The sequence below is a fragment of the Gobio gobio genome (genome assembly GCF_949357685.1).
Source record: "Gobio gobio genome assembly, chromosome: 13".
NCBI lineage: Eukaryota > Metazoa > Chordata > Actinopteri > Cypriniformes > Gobionidae > Gobio > Gobio gobio.
In genome coordinates this window covers 36339993-36353603 of record NC_137106.1, presented here as the reverse complement: position 1 = coordinate 36353603, position 13611 = coordinate 36339993, and the positions used below count along the sequence as shown (strand labels likewise).

Below are 13611 nucleotides of genomic sequence, written 5' to 3'. Positions count from 1 at the left end.
CTTCAGGCATGCGAAAACCCTTATTATCGACACATGAATCACATTCACAACAAAAGCCTCCATTGCTATTTTTTCACACAAAAGATTCTTCAAATCTACTGGACCATCAGTTGGTCAGTATGTTACAGGCTCAGACCAGAATCACACCAGCTGCTCTCTGTCACAGCTAAATTGGTTCTAACTCAAGTGTTGTGGATCATAGACATCCAGGCTACTGTAATCCCTGAGACATATATCATATATTAGCTGGCAAGCGTCTCAATGCACACACCCTGATATCTCTCATATGGTGGGACATCTTTAACTTCCATCTCCCGCCTGATATCGGGTTACACTAGCACAGACAAGCACTCTAATGTGCCCATCACGTAAATAAACGCAGGTGTACAATAGAATCATGACGGACATCAGGTAAGCTGGATATATTTTCATAGGCACAGGAGGTAGGTCATAATTTGCACTCAGGGTGACTGATGGAAGTTGTGACTGAAAGGAAGCCAGGGCCCAAACTCGCTTAGATATTTCTGAATCTGTTAAAAGAGACACTCACAACTATGGCCACTATTATGGCAGATATTAAGTTCTTCAAATCCCCCTCCTGAAAATACATACACGCAGGTATATGCACATGGTTTGGCTACTACATCCATTGCAAGAATAGTTCCTCATTTGATAAAACACAAGCATAACTAAAGTAATCAGGTGAGAAAAAAAAAAAAAAATACAGTCAAATAAATTAAATAAAATATACTAAATAAAAATAATATTATATATATATATATATATATATATATATATATATATATATATATATATATATATATATATATATATATATATATATATATATATATATATATATATATAATATTATTATTTTTATTTTTATTATATATAAAAAAACATACAGTAAAATAAAATAAAATTAAACAATAAAATAAAATATCAATAAAATAAAAAAATTAAATAAAGAAATTATTTGATAATTATATTTGGTAATGATGATAGCACAGAAATAACACACTTTTCCTTTAAGACTTGCTTTATGACATCATCTTCATGACAAAGGATATTATACGATTATTCTCAATTGTAAATAATGTAATACATTTCTTTCTTTAGATTTTGGGGTGAAGGGATTACCATTCTTAAAAACGTTCCCTTCCCTAGAGTTTAAAATCAAGCCATGATCCTTTGATTAAAAAGAACATGCCTTTTAATTCAGACATTGTGTTGTAAAATTAGCTAAATAAATTGTGTTGTAAATTAAAGCGGAAGACAGACTTGTTTCAATGTTTGGGATGTGCTCATTCTCTTGTTAAAGTGGAATATGATGATGCCATGGAATGCAAAAAAATACAATCACGTGCTTTAAAATAAGGAAAAAATAATGCATGACAAATAAGCAATGTTATGGTTATGGGGTATTATGGATGGACCCCACTACACTTCAATCATGCCAAATTCTTCTGTGTTTCCACTTTCCGTTATTGTGCATTTGCATTGGTTGATTTCAGTCATAATATAAAGAGCTCTGGGCGCTCAAAGATTCTTCAGCATATTATTTCAATATTACTGGCCCCCTATTGGGTTAGTGTGCATGAAGTGAATGATTACGAAGCCATTTTAAGACACATAAAGGTTTTGGATAAGAGTAAAGATATTTTAAATGAGAAAGAAAATCATTTGTAAGCTGAAAACAAATGACCTATAGGTGGGATAACTATGTGAATCTTACAATAAGTGTCCAGATTATATTTCACACAAATCAAAATTAGAAATTAGATTTTGCATAAAGAAAAAAAAAATTAAGACCATCGATAATTAAGCACATTTTAATTTATGTAATGTATCTGTTACCCTGTATTTTTTGTGATTTTCATTATACTATACAATACACTATTTTTTAAATATTACAATAAAAAATACAGTAATGAGAATTAGCCGCTAAAACGTGCTTAATTGTCAATAAAATAATACTGGAAAAAAATCTAAACTCAACATAATAAAACAAATGTAAAAAAGCAAACTTTCTCTTTGATTTAAGCGTGAAATAAGACATGGACATGTTGTTGAGGGGTTTTGTGAGATTCACCCAACTTTATAGAAGCTGGACCCAATGTTTGTATTGCACATGATGTGTCTCAATGTCCCCCGAAAATAAAATGATGCCATTTAAAAAACAAAAACCACAAAATAAAACCCAATCATGTGGGATGAAGACGTCTCATTTTCAGATCTGCAGTACGAGCCCAGCGGCAGAGATGTTGTCTCCTCCTCCAGCAGTCTGGTACACCTCTGTACACACCAGCACAGGAGCCACGCAGATCTCATAGCCGTTCTCATCCCAGCAGGAAACCGGTCGAGATTCCTGAAGCGGAATTCTCTGACTTCCTTCTCGCCTGCTGATGGAGAACGACTCGTCCATAATCAGCCGTGCTTTACTGAGATCGATGTCCGGCGAGCCGCAGACGTGCCGGTTGGCAGTCAGAGAGGCTTTGGCCGTGGCCGACATGGTGTTCTTCCACTGGGAGCCGCGCTTGACGATGATGGCCTGGAAAGCAAGTGTGTGGACGTGAAGGCGAGTGAGCGGCCGACCCATCCCGGCCTCAAGGTGGCGCTGGTTTACTAGGCGGTAGAGTTCTCGCATCTGGTCCAGCACCGTAGCAACACGAGGGTTGGGGTCGGAAAGCACGGTCAAGTTGCTGCCGCGGAAAAGGCTCAAGAGATTGGGCAGTTCTTGCTCGTTCATGCCCAAAGAGTCGGCGTGAGGAAGAACAAACTTTAGTAGATCTGACAACAGACTTTCGTCCACAAAGCTGGCCATCTCGAAATGGACGGCAGTCTGCGGGGACGCGGAGGACAACATCTGTGCCAGCCTTCCCAGCAGAGCCTCACGCTCTCCTGTATGAAAGAGACGGTTATTACAAAATCTTTCAACCAATATAGCAAAAACCCTGCTTTAAGGTATAGTTCACCCAAAAATGACATTTTGTCATCATTTACTCACCCTCATGTTGTTCCAAACCTGTATGAGTTTCTTTCAGACAGTTCATGGTAGCCATTGACCTTCATAGTACGAAAAATATACTATGGAAGTCAATGGCTCCCATCAACTGTTTGGTTACCAACATTCTTTAAAATATCTTCTTTTGTGTTCAACAGAAGATGGAAAATGATACAGGTTTGAAACAACATGAGGGTGTGTAAATGATGAAAATTTAATTTCGGGGTGAACTATCCTTTTGATGGACATTAAAAGTGAATTACACTGAAAACTATTTTGGTGTAGGACAATTTTCACTCAGAAATTGTAAATATTTTCTCATAAAACAACTTCGAAATTTACAATGAACAACATTTCACTCATAAATGGTTTGTAAACTTCACAATTAACTACAAAGAAATGGCAAGTAACACATTAAACAGGACATTTTGATATAGAAAGACTGAAACAATGTTTTCTTGAAAAAATGTACTCCAAAAATCTTTAGCCGTTAAAAACCGTTTAATATTTTACAGTGCAATAGTTACACATTTGACTTTTAATGTTCCTCCATTAAGCATTTTTTTTCCCTTTAAGTCTAAATATTACTTACTTAAAACACAGATAACCAACTTAGACAACTGAAATCAATCAAACAAATCAGCTTTCATTTGTCTGTTTATGATGCGAGCAGTGACGATGTGCAGTAAATACTAGTAATAGTAATTTCCCTATAGGGCAGAGAGAAAAGATATGCAAAGCAAGCAAAATCAAGGAGTGCTAAGAGTTATTACAGACTGTCTACTTTCCCAGGGCAGTTGGGAAAACATGCTAATCTCACCATGTGATAGTCACAGTGCAGGGTTAGTTTAGCTCCAAACCACCACTGATCCACATACAGGCTGAAGGTCTATAGTCCATTATATGTGCACTTTTTATTATTCAGTTCACGAATACACATAATGATTAACTGATTAGTAGTTGAAATAAAATATACACTACTACTGTTCAAAAGTTTGGGGTCAGATTTTTAAATACATTTATATTTTTATCAAGCAAGGATGCATTAATCAAAAGTGACTGTAAATCTATGTATAATGTTTTTTATTTTCATTTTTACTTTCTATTCATCTAGAAGGGGAAATGTATCACAGTTCTCACAAAAATATTAAGCAGCCCGACTGTTTTCTGAAGGATCATCTGACACTGAATACTGGAGTAATGATGCTGAAAATTCAGCTTTGCCATCACAGGAATAAATTATAATTTAAAATAGATTAAAATGACAAACTATTTTAAAGTGTAATAATATATTAGTAATAAAAGTTTTACTATATTTTATAAATGTAGTCATGGTGAGCACAAGAGATTCTTTCAAAAACATTTTAAAACAAATTTACTGACTAAACATTTAAATGTTAGTATATGAAAACACATGAATAAAAAGTTTCATATTATTATTTGAAAGTAGATCAAATAAAAGTATTAATAATGTTTGTTAATGTTATTAATGAAATGTTAATTATTGCCCTCAGACGGCTTCATTCACTTACCCTTTTTGAAAGGGAAGTTGTCCATCATCTGCAACCCTCCTACTACGAGCAAATCTGGTTTGAAGCCATTCAGCTTCTCCTGAAATTGCTCCATGGAGTCCAAATATGGATTATGATCATCACTATGGACAATGTACCTACAGAAATACAAGAAAAACACTTACATGGAAAGTAAAAATGTCTAGATTATAGGAGGTAAAGGTAAAGTAAAAAGAAAATAAACAAAAAAACTGAAAGTAAATAATATAAGCCCACCGGTTGGCCCTCCGGGAAGTGTACGGCCCCCATGTGGCACCTGTGGGGTACTCCAGGATCAGGTGGATGTCTGGCTCATCCACAGTGTTTCCAGCCACTGAGGAGAGACAAAATAATTCAATGCAATGCAAAACATGGACGAAAGAGCTGTAGCAAGCAGAAAATACACTTCATTTTTCTAAAATAAAGATTTTTAAGTGCCCCTATTATGCTGTTTTGTAAAATACCTTTCGAGTAGTGTGTAACATACTGTAGCTGTTTGTGAATGTCTCAGTTTCAATTCTATTGATATCCTATATCCTATTCTGAACTGCCTGAAACGAGTCGTCAGTAATTCCAGTCTTTCTACCTGCACGAACCTACGTAGGTTTGTAACAAATTTGCATAATGCCAGCTTATGGTCTTCATAGGCTGCCTGTGATCAATGTCTAATTTGACCCGCCCTCAAACACTGTAGATGTACCTGAGGCCTGGAAGAGTTTGGTTCGTGTTGTCGACATGACAAGACGGTACTGTGAAAGCAAATCCACTTCGCATGCACTTCCAAAGGATGAGGACTAGGACATGAATTGATACTGTAAAACTGACACCATCGTTACTGTTCATATCACTGTGTATCAAGTGCTGAGGAATCCTCTAGATGTGAAATTCAGTTATGGAAGTTTGGTTTCCAACCATAGGCCATAAAAAAATATGGACGACGCGTCTTCTTTCTCTTCTGCTAAAGAAAAGTGAAGGCGCCGGAGGTCCGAATATGGCACTGACAGGTTTGGGACCAAGTCAGCGCAGTAGAGAGCAGGAAGTAGAGCCGCAATATCAAAAGCCCGCCCACACTCTCGCAGATGCAGAAATATTCATTATGTTAGTGTGAAATAAACAGTTATGGAAATGTAGAAATTACCCCCCGTTTTTATAGCATCAAATAACTAACTAAAACCAAAAACAAACACTTGAAATTAAATCAGCGTGATACAAACTGCCTAAAATGACAGAAACCAACTTTGGGAAAAAGTTAAGCATACACATTAAGTGTAATTTGATTGTTTCGTTTGTCTCACGTCCATCAGAAATAGAAAGGAGGGGCGGGGGTTATGACCTATACTGGGACCAACCACCTGGGGGCGATCCAGACATTTTGGCTTCAGTTTTCACACGAGAGCGGCAAGCTTGTTTCCAACACACGCTGTAAGTGGTAGACCAATCACAACAGACAGGGCCGTCTGACCAATCAGAGCTGAGTAGATTCTCAGTGTCTTTAGAGAGACTGGATCCTATCGAAAAGTTTCAGACACTGTGAGAAAAGAGGTGATGCCTCAATCCATGCATATTAATTTATAGAAAATTAAAGTGTTTTTTGGCCTTGGATGCATGTAAACCAGGGGTGTCCATTTCTGCTCCTGGAGGACAGCTGTCCTGAAGAGTTCCAACCAGTGCTTAAATTTGAGCTGGATCCTGTTCCAGAAAATGTCAGATTTGGGATTTTGTCATTCCGAAATTTGTTTTTAAATGACCCGGCATGTGTTCACTACTCACTGCCTCTAATATGTGTGTGCTAACTTGGATGGGTTAAATGCAGAAGACAAATTCCTAGTATGGGTTACCATACTTGGCCTTCACATCATGTCACGTACGGGCCGTGCAGAAACTTGTGAATGATGCTCTTATTTTGTTGTGCTACCACAGTTTAGTGACATCATTGTACGTTCTGAGAAAACTGAAGTTGTATGGTCAGTGTCGGTCACAGCGCCTTTTAATGTTTGTTCTGTATCCAGCATTTATTTATTGGCAAATTACGCACTTGCCCAAACCCCAAAAAAACACACCTGAACTAGTTAATCAAGGTCTTTCTAGGCATACAAAACTTCCACTTCCAGGAAGGTGTGTTGAGGCAGTTTACAGCTAAACTCTACAGGACAGTGCCTCTCCAGGGCCGAGACACCACTGATGTAAACCTATTGCAGGAGACCTCCAAAACAGAATCAGGAGCCTTTAAAACAGCATAATAGGGGTACTAAAGTGTTGTTATATTTACAATATTGAATAGAAAGAGCTGAAAATAAGCCCATTACAGCACCTGTAATGCGTTGTGAGAGGATTTCTGTGAAATCGGTGCTGAAACTGCCACCTAAAAGCACATCACATCCTTCCAGCGCCATCCTGCTGGCCATGACAGGTGCATTTCCTCCTATAGACCACCTGTTTCCTGGAAGCTCTCGAGAAGCCTCTACCAGTTCACTGAAGAGCGTGTCATTCATCACAAACCTCCTATGGAAAAGAGCGAAGAAGAAAAAACTGTCAGCAGATTAACAAACACAGTGCTTACTGTAATCACACTGTTATGCAGTGTATGTTATGCAGCCTTAAGTCAAGCACTTGAAGGGTTTTTGTTATTTCCATATCACTTTGGGTGGGAAAAAAAGTATTATGAATAGTTGCTAACAAATTAAATAACATACAGTAAGAACATACATTTGTACAACAAACTCATAATTCAACAACAGCCCGTTTATTTATCCTTTATTCTGGAATTATTGACCTCACACAGGTGTTTTTATTGTACATAGGCAACCATATAGACAGTTATCTAGTTAGAAACAATAAACATTAAAGGTGAACTATGTAGGATTTTTGCAGTAAAATATCCAGAAACCACTAGGCCAGTGTTATATATTTTGTTCAGTTGAGTACTTAGAATATCCCAAATGTTTCCAACTACTTGTAAATCGTGAGAAATTGCTATTTTAACCAAGGAACCGGGACGTGTGAGCTATGCGTTTGAGGGAGTCGCCTGTCGATTGCGTCATATCTGCGTCACCCTCGGTTTCCGGTTTTATTCAGTGAAACACTTTACTCTCACTGCAGTGTGAACAAGTGTCATAGCAGCCGCCGAGCGAACGTCATAACTTCCTTTTCAACACACTCAGATATATCTAATACGATAAACAGAGTTGCGTTACCTCTCACTCATGACTGGAAAAGAGGAAGTGGCGCCGGCAACCGTGTCATAATAAAAGTCCCGCCGGCGACTATGCCCTAATAACAGTCCCGCTCTTCAATCGCTCCTGTGGCCTTGCTCAGCTCCACAACACTCGGTCCTGCTCTGCTTCAGACTACAGTAATGTTAATAATCGCATCCATGAACATGATTTCTGCCCAAGTCCTATCCTGACTCCACCGGCTGTGAGGTGAAGACCACATGTCCCAAGATTCTGCGCTCAAACGTGGCGTCATCAAACTACGCCTTTGTTTTGAACAGGCGACCTCTAGTGGACGGAAAAGTTACATAGTGTAGCTTTAAAGCTACACTGTGTGATATTTTCCCCCATCTAGCGGTGAAAAGGTATATGACCATCCAGTGAATATTAGTTTCTGTTCCTCTCAATTCCGATTTCGTTTTAACTCCTACGGTGGCCGATTTAGTCCAAGATTAACATGGCTTCCAGTTCGACCTCGTCCACATTCGACACGGTGCCATCGAGTGTTAAAACGCGAAAGGCAAAGCTTGAATTTACGGGTATGTCCCTCTTTGGCTAATGTACTTTCAAGATGGAGGGGCAACATGGCGACCCGCATTTGAACCCCTCACCCGTATGTATTTTCAATGGCATATTATAAACTTACGAGAATACTTTATTACTTGAAAGAAGTAAATATACATTAATGAGCACATATATTTTTGAAAGAACTAAGTGTTTTTAGTTAAGAATAAACTAAAAAAGTTACACAGTGTAGCTTTATACAGCATTCACAACTTATTTACTTCTGTGACATTTCTGAGTGAAACAAAAAGAGAGAGAGAAAAAAAGATGGATCTTGTATTAAGCCATAAATTGGATTGTGAAAATCAGGCAATTTCCCTATTATTACGCATGCAAACTTTAATACATCCACATTATTCTGCATTAAATGGCTGCAATGACAACTGGCAAGATTTTAGTAGCTTAAAACTAGATAGCATTTAGGTGAGGTCAGCTGAAAGTCATTTCAGAGACTTAGCAAATTATTCAAATTTGATGAAAGATATAGGGGTGAACGATATACGGGTAGAAATTTGACAGGCGATAGAAAGTTTGTATTATGGGATGGTCTCTAAGTATCGCGGTTTCACTCATGTAAGGTTGCAGTGTTGAGTCATCATCACAAAAACCTATCCTAGCCTCATGCATTTTTAAGCCTTGCTAGTTTCAAATTTCAAGATCGAATTTCAATGTCATCTAACTTTTTGTCTTTGTAAAAAACTTATTTCTAAAGTATCTGTCGAAAGTTTGAAAACATCTTAATTATTAAATGTTTTTGAAAGAAGTCTCCTGTTTACCAAGGCTGCATTTATTTAATCAAAAATACAGTAAAAACAGTAATATTATGAGATATTATAACAAATTAAAATCACTGTTTTCTATTTGAATATATTTTAAAATGTAATTTATTCCTGTGATGCAAAGCTGAATTTTCAGGATCATTACTCCAGTCTTCAGTGTCACATGATCCTTCAGAAATCATTCTAATATGATGATTTACTGCTCAAGAAACATTTATTATTATTATCATCAATGTTGAAAACAGTTGCCTAATATTTTTGTGGAAATGGTGATACTTTTTCCGGATCCTTTGATGAATAGAAAATTCAATGAACAGCATTTATTTGCATTTATTAAATTGAAATCTTTTGTTACATTATAAATGAGTTCACTGTCACTTTTGATTAATAAAAGTATTAATTTCTCTCTTTTTTAAATCGTACCATAAATGTTTGAATGTTTTCAACATTAATAATAATAATAATAATAATAAATGTTTCTTGAGCAATAAATCATCATATTAGAATGCTTTCTGAAGGATCATGTGACACTGAAGACTGAAAATTCAGTCTTATTATCACAGGAATAAATTACATTTTCAAATATAAAACATAAAAAGATAACATTTCACAATATTGCAGCTTTTTACTATATTTTTCATCAAATAAAATGCATTTAATTATAAATTAATGGTTGGACATTTGTTGAATCATTGTTAAAATGATTATATGTATAAAATCGGTGCTCCGACCCACCCCCCCCCCAACTGAGAAAATTATATTGGACTATTTTTAGATAATTTTTGATTGGTTATTGGGCCAGGTTTTATTTTCCGCAGACCTGGCAACCCTGACGCCAGAGGCTTTTAAGCCTCTCTAGCTGAAATGAATGAAAAGACAGCATGATTGATGGTTATAAGCTAGAGGGGAAATTCACACATCAATCCAAACATACAGCAACCAGAAGCATTCGCCTCTCCAAATGCTAATGTGCCACTTTAGCAGTCTCAAACAGCTTTATGCAGCGTCTCAACATAACTGCAATATTATCTTGAGAGGCTTGTCGTTCCACTCTCAAGTGTGAATTCTCTTGCTGGACTCAGCTACCACATTGCCAGCACAACATAACTAAGAGGGTCTGCCACATTACAGCTTAACAAATTCATTTAATTATTAATATTTAACTTACGAAGTGTGTCACTTTGTGGTTTTGTAACGTTAGTTAATACGACAAACTACATCTGTGGCTAACTCTGTGAAGTGATTCACCTTGGGACCAGTTAGTTTTAATTCCAACGGTTAAATATTAACACATACAAAACGGGCGTTTGTAACAGTTTAATTGAGCCCAGGCCTCAATTTTTGCTATTATAGTTTATTGTGTAATCTTTACAATGCCAAGGGCTTTGTGAACATGCTTGAACGGCTCTCACTCACTCTGAAGCGGCTCCGGGGGAGAAAAAGTAAGCGAAACTCTGGGCCAGCTGCTCGGCATTCTCTATGTAGTCGTGGTGGAGGGGCTGGTCTGTCGGATTCAAACCGATTTTGTTGAGCAGAGTCACTCCATCGACTATGATATCCACACAGCCGCCAAAACCTGATAAGAGACAGGGAAATGACATGTTAAGTAATATATAATATTACAATTATTCAATCTTTGAACCTGATCATCCAACAAAACACAACTAAATCATAGGTCATAACATATCTGGGGTGGGGGAATGGATTAGATGCCATGCATAGTTTGCCAAAGCAAATGTGACTAGTACAGACTGAATGATAACAGATAATGACTGTGCAATCACAGATAGGCTTTGATAGCAGGTGAACTGATTCAATAGAACTGAATAAACATCAATAGTCAATCAATTGAAGAACTTCCACGTGCAGGCTACAAATACAATAAATGCATTGCATTGGGCTGTGCATGTGACTCAGGTTAATGAATGAGGAATTTTGGTAAACATAAGACCTAAACCGGTTGTCAAAGGTTTGTTTGTTTACCCTCCCCCTATTATAGAGACTGTTTTAACCAAAAAATTTTAAAAAGCAAAGAAAAGATGCAAACCAAAGATGCAAAACACAAGTGCAGGCCTGATCCTAGAAGATAGCAATACTCAGAAGCAAAACAAGCCATATTATCAGATAAAAAGGGCACATAATGTGGCTTTCTAAAAAGAAAAATGTGGCAATCTGAATCAAACAAATTACATATTATTTGTTCAAATGAATACTTTTCAATATGTTGTAAATCATTTTTGAAAATGAAAAAGTAAATCAAAAGTTATAAAATAAAAATCAATACATGAAGTATATGCATACTACATTAAATGAGTAGTTACTGATTTAAAAAGTACAACTTTATTATATAAAATAACTACTCTTATTTTAAGTATGGCAAATTTGCATGCATATGCATTGCATACTTTAAAAGATGCTAATCTAACATGCAAACGTATTGTTATAGTATTATTATTACATTAAATTAGTTAAAAAGTTTATTTCATATTTGTATTAAAGTTTATTATTAAATATTTAGTGCGACTACTTAATAATAAATAGATAGATTAAATTAATAAATAGATATAAAACAACGTTATTATATGAATGACATATTCTGAACTTGCAGAATCTATTCCATGCATGCCTATGCATTGCTTCTCATCATTGTAATTTGTTGCATGCTGTTAAGTCTGAAGAAGAAATCCAAAAAAAGCAAAGAAAAGATGCAAATCAAACATGCAAAACACAAATGCAGGCCTGATCCTAGAAGATAGCAATACTCAGAAACAAAACAAGCCATATTATCAGATAAAAGGGGAATTTAATGTGCGCTTTCTAAGAAGAAACAATAAAATGTGTTCAAATGAATAATGATCAATATGTTGCAAATCATTTTAGAAAATTAAAAAGTTATCAATTAAAAATCAATAAATTCAGAATATGCATGTTATATTAAATGAGTAGTTATTTATTTAAAAAAAATACAACTTTATTATATAAAATATCTACTGTCATTATGATAATGGAAAATTTGCATGCATGCATACACCAAAAGATGCTAATCTAACAAGCAAACGTATTGTTATAGTACTATTATTACACGAAATTAGTTAAAAGTTAAATTTATTTATATACATAGATAAATAAATATAAAACAACGTTATTATATAAATTACATATTCTGAACTTGCAGAACCTATACATATATGCATTGCATTATTGCATGCTGTTAAGTGCACTTAAAAGTCTGTACCTATAGCCACTCGCGGTCTGGACACGCCGTCCATGCCCACTTTCTGCTCTGCTCGCAGCAATGAAGACAGAACCACGTCTAGCCTCTCGTCCAGAACCGAACTGTCCGGATATCGGAACCAATACGCCACCAACACCACCGAGAGTGACAAAAACGAGCCATATTTGACACCAGAGCGCAGCTCAATGGCCATTGCAGATGTATGAACACACTCCTGACTCCTCTCTTTCTTCCTGAGCTAGTATGTGATGATGAATCAAGGGGCGGATGTTTTTTCCTGCTGTAGAAATGAAAGAGGGTAGAAAGGCACTTCGCGTGAGTTAAGCGCTGCTGTTGCCAACAGTTGTCATATTTTAAATATTCTCTCTGTGTTGTCAGCTCAATACTTACTAACACTCTTAGTGTCTTTGTCGTTTATGTATTAAATAAATTATTATTCAGCAGACCACATTGAAGTATTGCGTTGGCGCGTTGTCACGTGCTATCTGTTACGTTTCTCAACGCTGGTTGGATTGACCAATGATAACACTTGATGATTATCTGATAACGATTTTTATAATCATTTTATAGATTGTATTTTCTAAAAAATTGGTTGTAATCCGCAGATGTAATATACTTAAATGATTGTAAATTACATTTTCGTACAATAAAAAAAAAAAACGTCGGTAATTCTTTGAGCCGCCTTGCGCCCCCTGCTGGAAATACCCTTTTGTGTATTTGCCACCAAATGTTACTTTCCCATTGGCTCTAGTACAGAAACGAAATGGAGTGAGTCATTTCCGATCGTTTTTGTTTCAAAATAAAAGTTTAACATTTAATTGATTACTGACCGCTATATTAAATACATATCAAGATATTTAAAGCCTTAATATAGGATGAAGTACGTAGGGTTTTTTTCCTTCATTGTATTGTTGTTGTATATTTTACAAACAGGCATGAAATGTGATATTTATCCCCAAAGGGGTTGTGCTTGACTCAGCAAACAGCTTGGCATGAATGTCTCTGGTTGCAGTGTAACTACATCTCATTCATGTTGCAGAGCTATACATAAACAGAGAGTTAAATAGTCACAGACTAACATGAGTGTTATATTTCTGCATGGATATGCCTATAGGATAAATTGTGCCTGAAATTCTAGTCTTCTGTTGGCTTAAGTTTATTGCAACACTCAGTATGAGTATGCCTAATGTGCTAGTTGTTAAATTGAGTATACAGACAGACATACGGACAGACAGACAGACAGACAGACAGATAGATAGATAGA

General features: G+C 36.2%; 1 protein-coding gene across 1 annotated transcript; it reads right to left on the bottom strand.

Annotated features, from left to right (window-relative positions):
- Positions 1 to 1028: 1028 nt before the first annotated feature.
- adpgk2 (ADP-dependent glucokinase 2) lies at positions 1029 to 12594 on the bottom strand. The gene is made up of 6 exons (XM_079832725.1): positions 12348 to 12594; positions 10529 to 10688; positions 6869 to 7059; positions 4795 to 4891; positions 4540 to 4676; positions 1029 to 2904 (listed from the first exon to the last, which is right to left on the bottom strand). The coding sequence occupies exons 1-6, from the start codon at positions 12538 to 12540 to the stop codon at positions 2234 to 2236; spliced, it is 1449 nt and encodes a 482-aa protein (XP_079688851.1). The 5' UTR covers positions 12541 to 12594; the 3' UTR covers positions 1029 to 2233.
- Positions 12595 to 13611: the final 1017 nt, after the last annotated feature.